The sequence below is a fragment of the Oncorhynchus keta genome, chromosome 15 (assembly GCF_023373465.1).
Source record: "Oncorhynchus keta strain PuntledgeMale-10-30-2019 chromosome 15, Oket_V2, whole genome shotgun sequence".
In the NCBI taxonomy this organism is placed as follows: Eukaryota; Metazoa; Chordata; class Actinopteri; order Salmoniformes; family Salmonidae; genus Oncorhynchus; species Oncorhynchus keta.
In genome coordinates this window covers 4,654,953-4,670,413 of record NC_068435.1, presented here as the reverse complement: position 1 = coordinate 4,670,413, position 15,461 = coordinate 4,654,953, and the positions used below count along the sequence as shown (strand labels likewise).

At 36.4% G+C, this 15,461-nt stretch overlaps 1 protein-coding gene across 1 annotated transcript in view; it reads left to right on the top strand.

Annotated features, from left to right (window-relative positions):
* Positions 1 to 15,461, top strand: part of LOC118376219 (acetyl-coenzyme A synthetase, cytoplasmic-like) — a 78,180-nt gene that overhangs the window by 25,880 nt on the left and 36,839 nt on the right. The window contains exons 7-10 of the mRNA XM_052462910.1: positions 1,810 to 1,894; positions 3,699 to 3,836; positions 4,009 to 4,179; positions 8,703 to 8,836. Of these exons, the coding sequence (XP_052318870.1) occupies positions 1,810 to 1,894; positions 3,699 to 3,836; positions 4,009 to 4,179; positions 8,703 to 8,836 (528 nt within the window). The remainder of the gene's footprint in view (positions 1 to 1,809; positions 1,895 to 3,698; positions 3,837 to 4,008; positions 4,180 to 8,702; positions 8,837 to 15,461) is intronic.

The following is a 15,461-nucleotide window of genomic DNA, read 5'->3' as shown; positions in this document are numbered from 1 at the left end:
TCTTTCTCTCTCTGTCTCTCTCTCTCTTTCTTTCTCTCTCTCTCTCTCTCTCTCTCTCTCCCTCTCTTGACAGCATATCAGCAGCATATTTAGGTTACTAAACTCAGCAAAAAAAGAAACATCCCTTTTTTCAGGACCCTCTTTCAAAATATAATTAGAAAAATCCAAATAACTTCACAGATCTTCATTGTAAAGGGTTTAAACAAATCAAATCAAATGTATTTATATAGCCCCTCTTACATCAGCTGATATCTCAAAGTGCTGTACAGAAACCCAGCCTAAAACCCCAAACAGCAAGCAATGCAGGTGTAGAAGCACGGTGGCTAGGAAAAACTCCCTAGAAAGGCCAAAACCTAGGAAGAAACCTAGAGAGGTTTTTTTAATGAACATGCACCTGTGGAACCGTCGTTAAGACGTTTAAACAGCTTGCAGGCAATTAAGGTCACAGTTATGAAAACTTTGACCTCATGGATTGGTTTTTGCTCTGACATACACTGTCAACTGTGGGACCTTATATAGACAGGTGGGTGCCTTTCCAAATCATGCCAAATCAATTGAATTTACCACAGTTGGACTCCAATCAAGTTGTAGAAACATCTCAAGGATGATCAATGGAAACAGGATGCACCTGAGCATAAATAAAGTACATTTTTGTAAATAAGGTATTTCTGTTTTGATACATTTGCTAAAAATGTCTAAAAACCTGTTTTCGCTTCATCATTATGGTGTGGAAAAATCGTTATTTCGTTAATTTTAGAATAAGGCTGTAATGTAACAAAATGTGGAAAAAAGTCAAGGGGTCTGAATACTTACCGAATGCACTGTAGATACATCAGTTACCTGTCCTGTGCTCAAACAAGTATCAACCAAGTACACAAAGGGAATCTGACAGTAGTGGAATTCTTTGTATGTTGTTTCTTATCAGTAAAATAAATCTCTGAACAGGCTTAACTTGCTCGACTGCAATAAATGCCATCAATTGTCTATTGTTCACTTAACCAATTGGGAGGAACCAGAAAAGATCCATTTTAGGCTACTGAAATTGTTTGCAATGTTTTTACTTTATTTTCTATCGCAGGTTCAACTTTTTGGGTTATGTTACGTTCGTCGTATTGATGAGACCAAGCGTGATATTTTTTTATTTTTTATTTATTTTTTATTTTACCTTTATTTAACCAGGAAAGTCAGTTAAGAACAAATTCTTATTTTCAACGACGGCCTGGGAACAGTGGGTTAACTGCCTGTTCAGGGGCAGAACGACAGATTTGTACCTTGTCAGCTCGGGGGTTTGAACTCGCAACCTTACGGTTACTAGTCCAACGCTCTAACCACTGGGCTATCCTGCCGCCCCTATATGAAGACATACTTCCTTTATTAAAGGATGAACACTAAACAAACAAACAAACGAGACGCTATATAAACCCAGTGCTGACAGGCAACTACACATAGACAATAACCCACAAAACCAGCATGGAAAATGGCAACCTAAATAACATCCCCAATCAGACACAACGATAAACAGCTGCCTCTGATTGGGAACCAATTCAGGCCACCATAGAACTACATTACCTAGACACATATAAAAAAAACAGATATATAAAAACCCTAGACAGGACAAAAACACATATACCCACCCTCGTCACACCCTGACCTGACTGAAATAATACATAAAACATAGATAACGAAGGTCTGGGCGTGACAGGTTAGGGTTACTGCTCAGTTCACTTGCCCCAGGCAATAGGGCAACCCGTAATGTCAATCCCTGATTGGCTGACAATTCTTCCAACTCTCTTCTTCTTCTCTCCACAGAGCGTCAGCGACTGTTAAAAGATGTCTAGTAGTTAAGCATCACGCACTGAGGATACAAAGTGGGGATGTTTCTAACAAACTGCAGGTGTGTAGCTATGTACTGTTAGTTTGGGAGTGTCTATTGCAAATCCCATATTTTTTTTCTTGAGCTGCACCACGAAGTACTCTGGTATGCAGTGCATTGGGAAAGTATTCAGACCCCTTGACTTTTCCCACATTTTGTTACGTTACAGCCTTATTCTAAAATGGATTAAATTCATTTTTCCCCCCTCATCAATCCACACACAATACCTTTATAAAGACATCACAATACCTTTATAATGACATCACAATACCCCATAATGACATCACAATACCTTTATAATGACATCACAATACCTTTATAATGACATCACAATACCCCATAATGACATCACAATACCTTTATAATGACATCACAATACCCCATAATGACATCACAATACCTTTATAATGACATCACAATACCTTTATAATGACATCACAATACCTTTATAATGACATCACAATACCTTTATAATGACATCACAATACCCCATAATGACATCACAATACCTTTATAATGACATCACAATACCTTATAATACATCACAATACCTTTATATGACATCACAATACCTTTATAATGACATCACAATACCTTTATAATGACATCACAATACCCCATAATGACATCACAATACCTTTATAATGACATCACAATACCTTTATAATGACAAAGTGAATACAGGTTATTAAACATTTTTACAAATGTATAAGAAATACCTTATTTACATAAGTATTCATGCCCTTTGCTATGAGATTTTCTAAATTGAGCTCAGGTGCATCCTGTTTCCATTGATCATCCTTCAGATGTGTCCATATAAGTTCCCACAGTTGACAGATCTGGGGAAGGGTACCAAAAACATTTCTGCAGCATTGAAGGTCACAGTTCTGATGTATTTCTACTGTATTCTGACTGTGTTGTGTTTCTACTGTATTTCTACTGTATTCTGACTGTGTTGTGTTTCTACTGTATTTCTACTGTATTCTGACTGTGTTGTGTTTCTACTGTATTTCTACTGTATTCTGACTGTGTTGTGTTTCTACTGTATTCTGACTGTGTTGTGTTTCTACTGTATTTCTACTGTATTCTGACTGTGTTGTGTTTCTACTGTATTTCTACTGTATTCTGACTGTGTTGTGTTTCTACTGTATTTCTACTGTATTCTGACTGTGTTGTGTTTCTACTGTATTTCTACTGTATTCTGACTGTGTTGTGTTTCTACTGTATTTCTACTGTATTCTGACTGTGTTGTGTTTCTACTGTATTTCTACTGTATTCCGACTGTGTTGTGTTTCTACTATATTTCTACTGTATTCTGACTGTTGTATTTCCTGGTGTATTTCTACTGTATTCTGACTGTGTTGTGTTTCTACTGTATTTCTACTGTATTCTGACTGTGTTGTGTTTCTACTGTATTTCTACTGTATGTGTTGGGAGGAGGTGAAGGGACAGGTCTCAGAGCAGTGTGAACCTGACTCCTGTTGTATTTCCTGTGTTGGGAGGAGGTGATAGACAGGTCTCAGAGCAGTGTGAACCTGATTCCTGGGAGGAGGTGATGGGACAGGTCTCTGAGCAGTGTGAACCTGACTCCTGTTGTATTTCCTGTTGTCCAGACTCCGTGGGATGCTGCATGTGATGTGTGTTGGGAGGAGGTGATGGGACAGGTCTCAGAGCAGTGTGAACCTGACTCCTGTTGTATTTCCTGTGTTGGGAGGAGGTGATAGACAGGTCTCAGAGCAGTGTGAACCTGATTCCTGGGAGGAGGTGATGGGACAGGTCTCTGAGCAGTGTGAACCTGAGTCCTGTTGTATTTCCTGTTGTCCAGACTCCGTGGGATGCTGCGTGTGATGTGTGTTGGGAGGAGGTGATGGGACAGGTCTCAGAGCAGTGTGAACCTGAGTGGCTGGATGCAGAGGATCCTCTCTTTATACTTTATACCAGCGGATCTACTGGCAAACCAAAGGTAGGACAAAATGTTTCTAAATGTGTGTGTGTGTGTGTGTCGTCCTGTGTTAACCCTTTGTGTTTTAAGCGTCTGTTTCTAAATGTGTGTGTGTGTGTGTGTGTGTGTGTGTGTGTGTGTGTGTGTGTGTGTGTGTGTGTGTGTGTTAACTCTGGGTCTCCCTCCCCTACAGGGTGTCCTCCACACGGTAGCAGGCTACCTGCTCTACACCTCTCTGACCTTTAAGTATGTGTTTGACCACCAGCCAGACGATGTGTACTGGTGTACCGCAGATATAGGATGGATCACCGGACACTCCTACATCACCTATGGACCCCTGGCCAACGGGGCTACCAGCGTACTGGTCAGTAGAACTGGTATAGAACTTGTCAGTAGAACTAGTCAGAACTGGTATAGAACTTGTCAGTAGAACTAGTCAGAACTGGTATAGAACTGGTCAGTAGAACTAGTCAGAACTGGTGTAGAACTGGTCAGTAGAACTGGTATAGAACTGGTGTAGAACTGGTATAGAACTGGTATAGAACTGGTGTAGAACTGGTATAGAGCTGGTCACTAGAACTGGTATAGAACTGGTCAGTAGAACTGGTATAGAACTGGTCAGTAGAACTGGTATAGAACTGGTCAGTAGAACTAGTCAGTAGAACTGGTCAGTAGAACTGGTATAGAACTGGTCAGTAGAACTGGTATAGAACTGGTCAGTAGAACTGGTATAGAACTGGTCAGTAGAACTGGTATAGAACTGGTCAGTAGAACTAGTCAGTAGAACTGGTCAGTAGAACTGGTATAGAACTGGTCAGTAGAACTGGTATAGAACTGGTCAGTAGAACTGGTATAGAACTGGTATAGAACTGGTCAGTAGAACTGGTATAGAACTGGTATAGAACTGGTATAGAAATGGTCAGTAGAACTGGTATAGAACTGGTATAGAACTGGTATAGAAATGGTCAGTAGAACTGGTATAGAACTGGTAACTAGAACTGGTATAGAACTGGTCAGTAGAACTGGTATAGAACTGGTCAGTAGAACTGGTATAGAACTGGTCAGTAGAACTAGTCAGAACTGGTATAGAAATGGTATAGAAATGGTCAGTAGAACTGGTATAGAACTGGTCAGTAGAACTGGTATAGAACTGGTCAGTAGAACTGGTATAGAACTGGTCAGTAGAACTGGTATAGAACTGGTCAGTAGAACTAGTCAGAACTGGTCAGTAGAACTGGTATAGAAATGGTCAGTAGAACTGGTATAGAAATGGTATAGAAATGGTCAGTAGAACTGGTATAGAACTGGTCACTAGAACTAGTCAGAACTGGTATAGAACTGGTATAGAAATGGTCAGTAGAACTGGTATAGAACTGGTCAGTAGAACTGGTATAGAACTGGTCAGTAGAACTGGTATAGAACTGGTCAGTAGAACTGGTATAGAACTGGTCAGTAGAACTAGTCAGAACTGGTCAGTAGAACTGGTATAGAACTGGTCAGTAGAACTGGTATAGAACTGGTCAGTAGAACTGGTATAGAACTGGTCAGTAGAACTGGTATAGAAATGGTATAGAAATGGTCAGTAGAACTGGTATAGAACTGGTCACTAGAACTAGTCAGAACTGGTATAGAACTGGTATAGAAATGGTCAGTAGAACTGGTATAGAACTGGTCAGTAGAACTGGTATAGAACTGGTCAGTAGAACTAGTCAGAACTGGTATAGAAATGGTATAGAAATGGTCAGTAGAACTGGTATAGAACTGGTCAGTAGAACTGGTCAGAACTGGTCAGTAGAACTGGTATAGAACTGGTCAGTAGAACTAGTCAGTAGAACTGGTATAGAACTGGTCAGTAGAACTGGTATAGAACTGGTCAGTAGAACTAGTCAGAACTGGTCAGTAGAACTGGTATAGAACTGGTCACTAGAACTAGTCAGAACTGGTATAGAACTGGTATAGAACTGGTCAGTAGAACTCGTATAGAACTGGTCAGTAGAACTGGTATAGAAATGGTCAGTAGAACTGGTATAGAAATGGTCAGTAGAACTGGTATAGATCTGGTCACTAGAACTAGTCAGAACTGGTATAGAACTGGTATAGAACTGGTCAGTAGAACTGGTATAGAACTGGTCAGTAGAACTGGTATAGAAATGGTCAGTAGAACTGGTATAGAAATGGTATAGAAATGGTCATTAGAACTGGTATAGAACTGGTCACTAGAACTAGTCAGAACTGGTATAGAACTGGTCAGTAGAACTGGTATAGAACTGGTCAGTAGAACTGGTATAGAACTGGTCAGTAGAACTGGTATAGAACTGGTCAGTAGAACTAGTCAGTAGAACTGGTCAGTAGAACTGGTATAGAACTGGTCAGTAGAACTGGTATAGAACTGGTCAGTAGAACTGGTATAGAACTGGTCAGTAGAACTGGTATAGAACTGGTCAGTAGAACTGGTATAGAAATGGTCAGTAGAACTGGTATAGAACTGGTCAGTAGAACTGGTATAGAACTGGTCAGTAGAACTGGTATAGAAATGGTCAGTAGAACTGGTATAGAAATGGTATAGAAATGGTCAGTAGAACTGGTATAGAACTGGTCACTAGAACTAGTCAGAACTGGTATAGAACTGGTATAGAAATGGTCAGTAGAACTGGTATAGAACTGGTCAGTAGAACTGGTATAGAACTGGTCAGTAGAACTGGTATAGAACTGGTCAGTAGAACTGGTATAGAACTGGTCAGTAGAACTGGTATAGAACTGGTCAGTAGAACTGGTATAGAACTGGTCAGTAGAACTGGTATAGAAATGGTCAGTAGAACTGGTATAGAACTGGTCACTAGAACTAGTCAGAACTGGTCAGTAGAACTGGTATAGAACTGGTCAGTAGAACTGGTCAGTAGAACTGGTATAGAACTGGTCAGTAGAACTAGTCAGAACTGGTCAGTAGAACTGGTATAGAACTGGTCAGTAGAACTGGTATAGAACTGGTCAGTAGAACTGGTATAGAATTGGTCAGTAGAACTAGTCAGAACTGGTATAGAACTGGTCAGTAGAACTAGTCAGAACTGGTCAGTAGAACTGGTATAGAACTGGTCAGTAGAACTGGTATAGAACTGGTATAGAACTGGTCAGAACTGGTCAGTAGAACTGGTATAGAACTGGTGTAGAACTGGTATAGAACTGGTGTAGAACTGGTATAGAACTGGTGTAGAACTGGTATAGAACTGGTGTAGAACTGGTATAGAACTGGTCAGTAGAACTGGTATAGAACTGGTGTAGAACTGGTATAGAACTGGTGTAGAACTGGTCAGTAGAACTGGTATAGAGCTGGTGTAGAACTGGTATAGAACTGGTATAGAATCTATATAGAACTGGTCAGTAGAACTGGTATAGAACTGGTTTCTGACATATGTTAATGTAAAGCAGTAAAAGACTAAGACGCCTCGACTGGCTGGCAGGATTATATCTGTCTGCATGTATATCTGTCTGCATTATATCTGTCTGCAACATATATGTCTGCATTATAATGTCTGCATGTATATCTGTCTGCATCTATATGTCTGCATTATATGTCTGCATTGTATCTGTCTGCATGTATATCTGTCTGCATTATATATGTCTGCATTATATATGTCTGCATGTGTAACTGCTTTCATTATATCCGTCTGCATTATAGCTGTCTGCATTATATCTGTCTGCATTATATATGTCTGCATGTATACCTGTATTCATTATATCTGTCTGCATTGTATCTGCCTGCATTATATCTGTCTTCATTATATATGTCTGCGTGTATATCTGTCTTCATTATATGTCTGCATTATATGTCTGCATTATATATGTCTGCATGTGTAACTGCTTTCATTATATCCGTCTGCATTATAGCTGTCTGCATTATATCTGTCTGCATTATATATGTCTGCATGTATACCTGTATTCATTATATCTGTCTGCATTGTATCTGCCTGCATTATATCTGTCTTCATTATATATGTCTGCGTGTATATCTGTCTTCATTATATCTGTCTGCAACATATATGTCTGCATTATATGTCTGCATGTGTCTGTCTGCATGTATATCTGTCTGCATGTATATCTGTCTGCATGTATATCTGTCTGCATGTATATCTGTTATATTTGTCTTCATTATATATGTCTGCATTATATATGTCTGCATGTGTATCAGTCTTCATTATATCTGTCTGCATTATATATGTCTGCATGCATACCTGTCTTCATGATATCTGTCTTCATTATATCTGTCTGCATTATATCTGTCTTCATTATATCTGTCTGCAACATACATGTCTGCATTACACCTGTCTGCATTATATCTGTCTGTGTGTATATCTGTCTTCATTATATCTGTCTTCATTATATCTGTCTGCAACATACATGTCTGCATTATATATGTCTGCATTATATCTGTCTGCATGTATATCTGTCTTCATTATATCTGTCTGCAACATACATGTCTGCATTATATATGTCTGCATTATATATGTCTGCGTGTATATGTCTGCATTATATCTGTCTTCATTATATCTGTCTGCAACATACATGTCTGCATTATATATGTCTGCATTATATATGTCTGCATGATATATGTCTGCATTATATATGTCTGCATTATATCTGTCTGCAACATACATGTCTGCATTATATATGTCTGCATTATATCTGTCTGCATGTATATGTCTGCATTATATCTGTCTTCATTATATCTGTCTGCAACATACATGTCTGCATTATATATGTCTGCATTATATATGTCTTCATTATATATGTCTGCATTATATCTGTCTGCATGTATATGTCTGCAGTCCTGTGGACAGATATGTCATGTTATGTAAAATAATCCATCTGATTACGGTTTGTGTTCTCCAGTTTGAGGGTATTCCAGTCCACCCTCACGTTGGGCGTTTCTGGGAGGTGATTGAGAAGTACAGAGTGACCAAGTTCTACACAGCTCCCACAGCCATACGCCTTCTGATGAAGTACGGGAAAGAGCCACTACAAAAGTAAGAGACACACGAACGCACACACGCATGCTATGTCTTCTCACAGTGGGCGAGTTCATTTGGCATCATCCCGTGCGCAGAGTGGGTGGTTATTTAACTTCAGGAACAATGGAATGGTCTACAATGTGGAAACTCAGCCAACTGTTAGAAGATGAGCACTGATCTAAAACACAGCAATAAAGCAGCAGTAATAAAGCAGTAATAAAGCAGTAATAAAGCAGCAGTAATACAGCAGTAATAAAGCAGCAGTAATACAGCAGTAATAAAGCAGCAGTAATACAGCAGTAATAAAGCAGCAGTAATAAAGCAGTAATAAAGCAGCAGTAATAAAGCAGTAATAAAGCAGCAGTAATAAAGCAGCAGTAATAAAGCAGCAGTAATAAAGCAGCAGTAATAAAGCAGTAATGAAGCAGCAGTAATAAAGCAGTAATAAAGCAGCAGTAATAAAGCAGTAATAAAGCAGCAGTAATAAAGCAGTAATAAAGCAGTAATAAAGCAGCAGTAATAAAGCAGTAATAAAGCAGCAGTAATAAAGCAGTAATAAAGCAGCAGTAATAAAGCAGCAGTAATAAAGCAGTAATAAAGCAGTAATGAAGCAGCAGCAATAAAGCAGTAATAAAGCAGCAATAAAGCAGTAATAAAGCAGCAGTAATAAAGCAGTAATAAAGCAGCAGTAATAAAGCAGTAATAAAGCAGTAATAAAGCAGTAATAAAGCAGCAGTAATAAAGCAGTAATAAAGCAGCAGTAATAAAGCAGTAATAAAGCAGTAATAAAGCAGTAATAAAGCAGCAGTAATAAAGCAGCAGTAATAAAGCAGTAATAAAGCAGTAATGAAGCAGCAGCAATAAAGCAGTAATAAAGCAGTAATAAAGCAGCAGTAATAAAGCAGTAATAAAGCAGTAATAAAGCAGCAGCAATAAAGCAGTAATAAAGCAGTAATAAAGCAGTAATAAAGCAGCAGTAATAAAGCAGTAATAAAGCAGTAATAAAGCAGCAGCAATAAAGCAGTAATAAAGCAGCAATAAAGCAGTAATAAAGCAGCAGTAATAAAGCAGTAATCAAGCAGCAGTAATAAAGCAGTAATAAAGCAGTAATAAAGCAGCAGTAATAAAGCAGCAATAAAGCAGTAATAAAGCAGCAGTAATAAAGCAGTAATAAAGCAGCAGTAATAAAGCAGTAATAAAGCAGTAATAAAGCAGCAATAAAGCAGCAATAAAGCAGCAGTAATAAAGCAGTAATAAAGCAGTAATAAAGCAGCAGTAATAAAGCAGTAATAAAGCAGCAGTAATAAAGCAGTAATAAAGCAGTAATAAAGCAGCAGTAATAAAGCAGTAATAAAGCAGTAATAAAGCAGCAGTAATAAAGCAGCAATAAAGCAGTAATAAAGCAGCAGTAATAAAGCAGCAGTAATAAAGCAGCAGTAATAAAGCAGCAGTAATAAAGCAGTAATAAAGCAGCAGTAATAAAGCAGTAATAAAGCAGTAATAAAGCAGTAATAAAGCAGCAGTAATAAAGCAGTAATAAAGCAGCAGTAATAAAGCAGTAATAAAGCAGCAGTAATAAAGCAGTAATAAAGCAGCAGTAATAAAGCAGCAGTAATAAAGCAGCAGTAATAAAGCAGTAATAAAGCAGCAATAAAGCAGTAATAAAGCAGTAATAAAGCAGCAGTAATAAAGCAGTAATAAAGCAGTAATAAAGCAGTAATAAAGCAGCAGTAATAAAGCAGCAGTAATAAAGCAGTAATAAAGCAGTAATAAAGCAGCAGTAATAAAGCAGTAATAAAGCAGTAATAAAGCAGTAATAAAGCAGCAATAAAGCAGTAATAAAGCAGCAGTAATAAAGCAGTAATAAAGCAGCAGTAATAAAGCAGCAGTAATAAAGCAGTAATAAAGCAGCAGTAATAAAGCAGCAGTAATAAAGCAGTAATAAAGCAGCAGTAATAAAGCAGTAATAAAGCAGTAATAAAGCAGCAGCAATAAAGCAGCAGTAATAAAGCAGCAGTAATAAAGCAGCAATAAAGCAGTAATAATGCAGTAATAAAGCAGCAATAATAAAGCAGCAGTAATAAAGCAGCAATAAAGCAGCAATAAAGCAGTAATAAAGCAGCAATAATAAAGCAGTAATAAAGCAGTAATAAAGCAGCAATAAAGCAGTAATAAAGCAGTAATAATGCAGTAATAAAGCAGCAATAATGCAGTAATAAAGCAGCAATAAAGCAGTAATAAAGCAGTAATAATGCAGTAATAAAGCAGTAATAATGCAGCAATAAAGCAGCAATAAAGCAGTAATAAAGCAGCAATAAAGCAGCAATAAAGCAGTAATAAAGCAGCAATAAAGCAGCAATAAAGCAGTAATAATGCAGTAATAAAGCAGCAATAAAGCAGTAATAAAGCAGCAATAAAGCAGTAATAAAGCAGCAGTAATAAAGCAGTAATAAAGCAGTAGTAATAAAGCAGTAATAAAGCAGTAGTAATAAAGCAGTAATAAAGCAGCAGTAATAAAGCAGCAATAAAGCAGCAGTAATAAAGCAGTAATAAAGCAGCAGTAATAAAGCAGCAATAAAGCAGCAGTAATAAAGCAGTAATAAAGCAGCAGTAAAGCAGTAATAAAGCAGCAGTAAAGCAGTAATAAAGCAGTAATAAAGCAGCAGTAATAAAGCAGCAGTAATAAAGCAGCAGTAAAGCAGTAATAAAGCAGCAGTAATAAAGCAGCAATAAAGCAGTAATAATGCAGTAATAAAGCAGTAATAAAGCAGCAATAATAAAGCAGTAATAAAGCAGCAATAATAAAGCAGTAATAAAGCAGCAATAAAGCAGTAATAAAGCAGCAGTAAAGCAGTAATAAAGCAGCAGTAATAAAGCAGCAATAAAGCAGTAATAAAGCAGCAATAAAGCAGTAATAAAGCAGTAATAAAGCAGCAGTAAAGCAGTAATAAAGCAGCAGTAATAAAGCAGCAATAATGCAGCAATAATAAAGCAGCAATAAAGCAGCAATAAAGCAGTAATAAAGCAGCAGTAATAAAGCAGTAATAAAGCAGCAGTAATAAAGCAGCAGTAATAAAGCAGCAATAAAGCAGTAATAAAGCAGTAATAATGCAGTAATAAAGCAGCAATAAAGCAGCAGTAATAAAGCAGCAATAAAGCAGCAGTAATAAAGCAGCAGTAATAAAGCAGTAATAAAGCAGTAATAAAGCAGCAGTAATAAAGCAGTAATAAAGCAGTAATAAAGCAGTAATAAAGCAGCAATAAAGCAGCAGTAATAAAGCAGCAATAAAGCAGTAATAAAGCAGCAGTAATAAAGCAGTAATAAAGCAGTAATAAAGCAGCAGTAATAAAGCAGTAATAAAGCAGCAGTAATAAAGCAGCAGTAATAAAGCAGCAGTAATAAAGCAGCAGTAATAAAGCAGTAATAAAGCAGCAGTAATAAAGCAGCAGTAATAAAGCAGCAGTAATAAAGCAGTAGTAATAAAGCAGCAATAAAGCAGCAATAATAAAGCAGCAATAAAGCAGCAGTAATAAAGCAGCAGTAATAAAGCAGCAGTAATAAAGCAGCAGTAATAAAGCAGTAATAAAGCAGTAATAATAATGCAGTAATAAAGCAGCAATAAAGCAGCAGTAATAAAGCAGCAGTAATGAAGCAGTAATAATAAAGCAGCAATAAAGCAGCAGTAATAAAGCAGTAATAAAGCAGCAGTAATAAAGCAGTAATAATAAAGCAGCAATAATAAAGCAGTAATAAAGCAGCAATAAAGCAGCAGTAATAAAGCAGCAGTAATAAAGCAGTAATAATAAAGCAGCAATAATAAAGCAGTAATAAAGCAGTAATAAAGCAGCAGTAATAAAGCAGTAATAATAAAGCAGTAATAAAGCAGCAGTAATAAAGCAGTAATAAAGCAGCAATAATAAAGCAGTAATAAAGCAGTAATAAAGCAGCAGTAATAAAGCAGTAATAATAAAGCAGTAATAAAGCAGTAATAATAAAGCAGTAATAAAGCAGCAGTAAAGCAGTAATAAAGCAGCAATAAAGCAGTAATAAAGCAGCAGTAATAAAGCAGTAATAAAGCAGCAGCAATAAAGCAGTAATAAAGCAGTAATAAAGCAGTAATAAAGCAGCAGTTATAAAGCAGTAATAAAGCAGCAGTAATAAAGCAGTAATAAAGCAGTAATAAAGCAGTAATAAAGCAGCAGTTATAAAGCAGTAATAAAGCAGCAGTAATAAAGCAGTAATAAAGCAGTAATAAAGCAGCAGCAATAAAGCAGTAATAAAGCAGCAATAAAGCAGTAATAAAGCAGCAGTAATAAAGCAGTAATAAAGCAGTAATAAAGCAGCAGCAATAAAGCAGTAATAAAGCAGTAATAAAGCAGTAATAAAGCAGCAGCAATAAAGCAGTAATAAAGCAGTAATAAAGCAGCAGCAATAAAGCAGTAATAAAGCAGCAATAAAGCAGTAATAAAGCAGCAGTAATAAAGCAGTAATAAAGCAGCAGTAATAAAGCAGTAATAAAGCAGTAATAAAGCAGCAGTAATAAAGCAGCAATAAAGCAGTAATAAAGCAGCAGTAATAAAGCAGTAATAAAGCAGCAGTAATAAAGCAGTAATAAAGCAGTAATAAAGCAGCAATAAAGCAGTAATAAAGCAGCAGTAATAAAGCAGTAATAAAGCAGTAATAAAGCAGCAGTAATAAAGCAGTAATAAAGCAGCAGTAATGCAGCAATAAAGCAGTAATAAAGCAGCAGTAATAAAGCAGTAATAAAGCAGTAATAAAGCAGCAGTAATAAAGCAGCAGTAATAAAGCAGCAGTAATAAAGCAGCAGTAATAAAGCAGCAGTAATAAAGCAGCAGTAATAAAGCAGTAATAAAGCAGCAGTAATAAAGCAGTAATAAAGCAGTAATAAAGCAGTAATAAAGCAGCAGTAATAAAGCAGTAATAAAGCAGCAGTAATAAAGCAGTAATAAAGCAGCAGTAATAAAGCAGTAATAAAGCAGCAGTAATAAAGCAGCAGTAATAAAGCAGCAGTAATAAAGCAGTAATAAAGCAGCAATAAAGCAGTAATAAAGCAGTAATAAAGCAGCAGTAATAAAGCAGTAATAAAGCAGTAATAAAGCAGTAATAAAGCAGCAGTAATAAAGCAGCAGTAATAAAGCAGCAATAAAGCAGTAATAAAGCAGCAGTAATAAAGCAGTAATAAAGCAGTAATAAAGCAGCAATAAAGCAGTAATAAAGCAGCAGTAATAAAGCAGTAATAAAGCAGCAGTAATAAAGCAGCAGTAATAAAGCAGTAATAAAGCAGCAGTAATAAAGCAGCAGTAATAAAGCAGTAATAAAGCAGCAGTAATAAAGCAGTAATAAAGCAGTAATAAAGCAGCAGCAATAAAGCAGCAGTAATAAAGCAGCAGTAATAAAGCAGCAATAAAGCAGTAATAATGCAGTAATAAAGCAGCAATAATAAAGCAGCAGTAATAAAGCAGCAATAAAGCAGCAATAAAGCAGTAATAAAGCAGCAATAATAAAGCAGTAATAAAGCAGCAATAAAGCAGTAATAAAGCAGTAATAATGCAGTAATAAAGCAGCAATAATGCAGTAATAAAGCAGCAATAAAGCAGTAATAAAGCAGTAATAATGCAGTAATAAAGCAGTAATAATGCAGCAATAAAGCAGCAATAAAGCAGTAATAAAGCAGCAATAAAGCAGCAATAAAGCAGTAATAAAGCAGCAATAAAGCAGCAATAAAGCAGTAATAATGCAGTAATAAAGCAGCAATAAAGCAGTAATAAAGCAGCAATAAAGCAGTAATAAAGCAGCAGTAATAAAGCAGTAATAAAGCAGTAGTAATAAAGCAGTAATAAAGCAGTAGTAATAAAGCAGTAATAAAGCAGCAGTAATAAAGCAGCAATAAAGCAGCAGTAATAAAGCAGTAATGAAGCAGCAGTAATAAAGCAGTAATAAAGCAGCAGTAATAAAGCAGTAATAAAGCAGCAGTAATAAAGCAGCAGTAATAAAGCAGCAGTAAAGCAGTAATAAAGCAGTAATAAAGCAGCAGTAATAAAGCAGCAGTAATAAAGCAGTAATAAAGCAGCAGTAATAAAGCAGTAATAAAGCAGTAGTAATAAAGCAGTAATAAAGCAGCAGTAATAAAGCAGTAATAAAGCAGCAGTAATAAAGCAGTAATAAAGCAGCAGTAATAAAGCAGTAATAAAGCAGCAGTAATAAAGCAGTAATAAAGCAGCAGTAATAAAGCAGTAATAAAGCAGCAGTAAAGCAGTAATAAAGCAGTAATAAAGCAGCAGTAATAAAGCAGCAGTAATAAAGCAGCAGTAAAGCAGTAATAAAGCAGCAGTAATAAAGCAGCAATAAAGCAGTAATAAAGCAGTAATAAAGCAGCAATAAAGCAGTAATAAAGCAGCAGTAATAAAGCAGTAATAAAGCAGCAGTAATAAAGCAGCAGTAATAAAGCAGTAATAAAGCAGCAGTAATAAAGCAGCAGTAATAAAGCAGTAATAAAGCAGCAGTAATAAAGCAGCAATAAAGCAGTAATAAAGCAGCAGCAATAAAGCAGCAGTAATAAAGCAGCAGTAATAAAGCAGTAATAAAGCAGCAGTAATAAAGCAGTAATAAAGCAGCAAT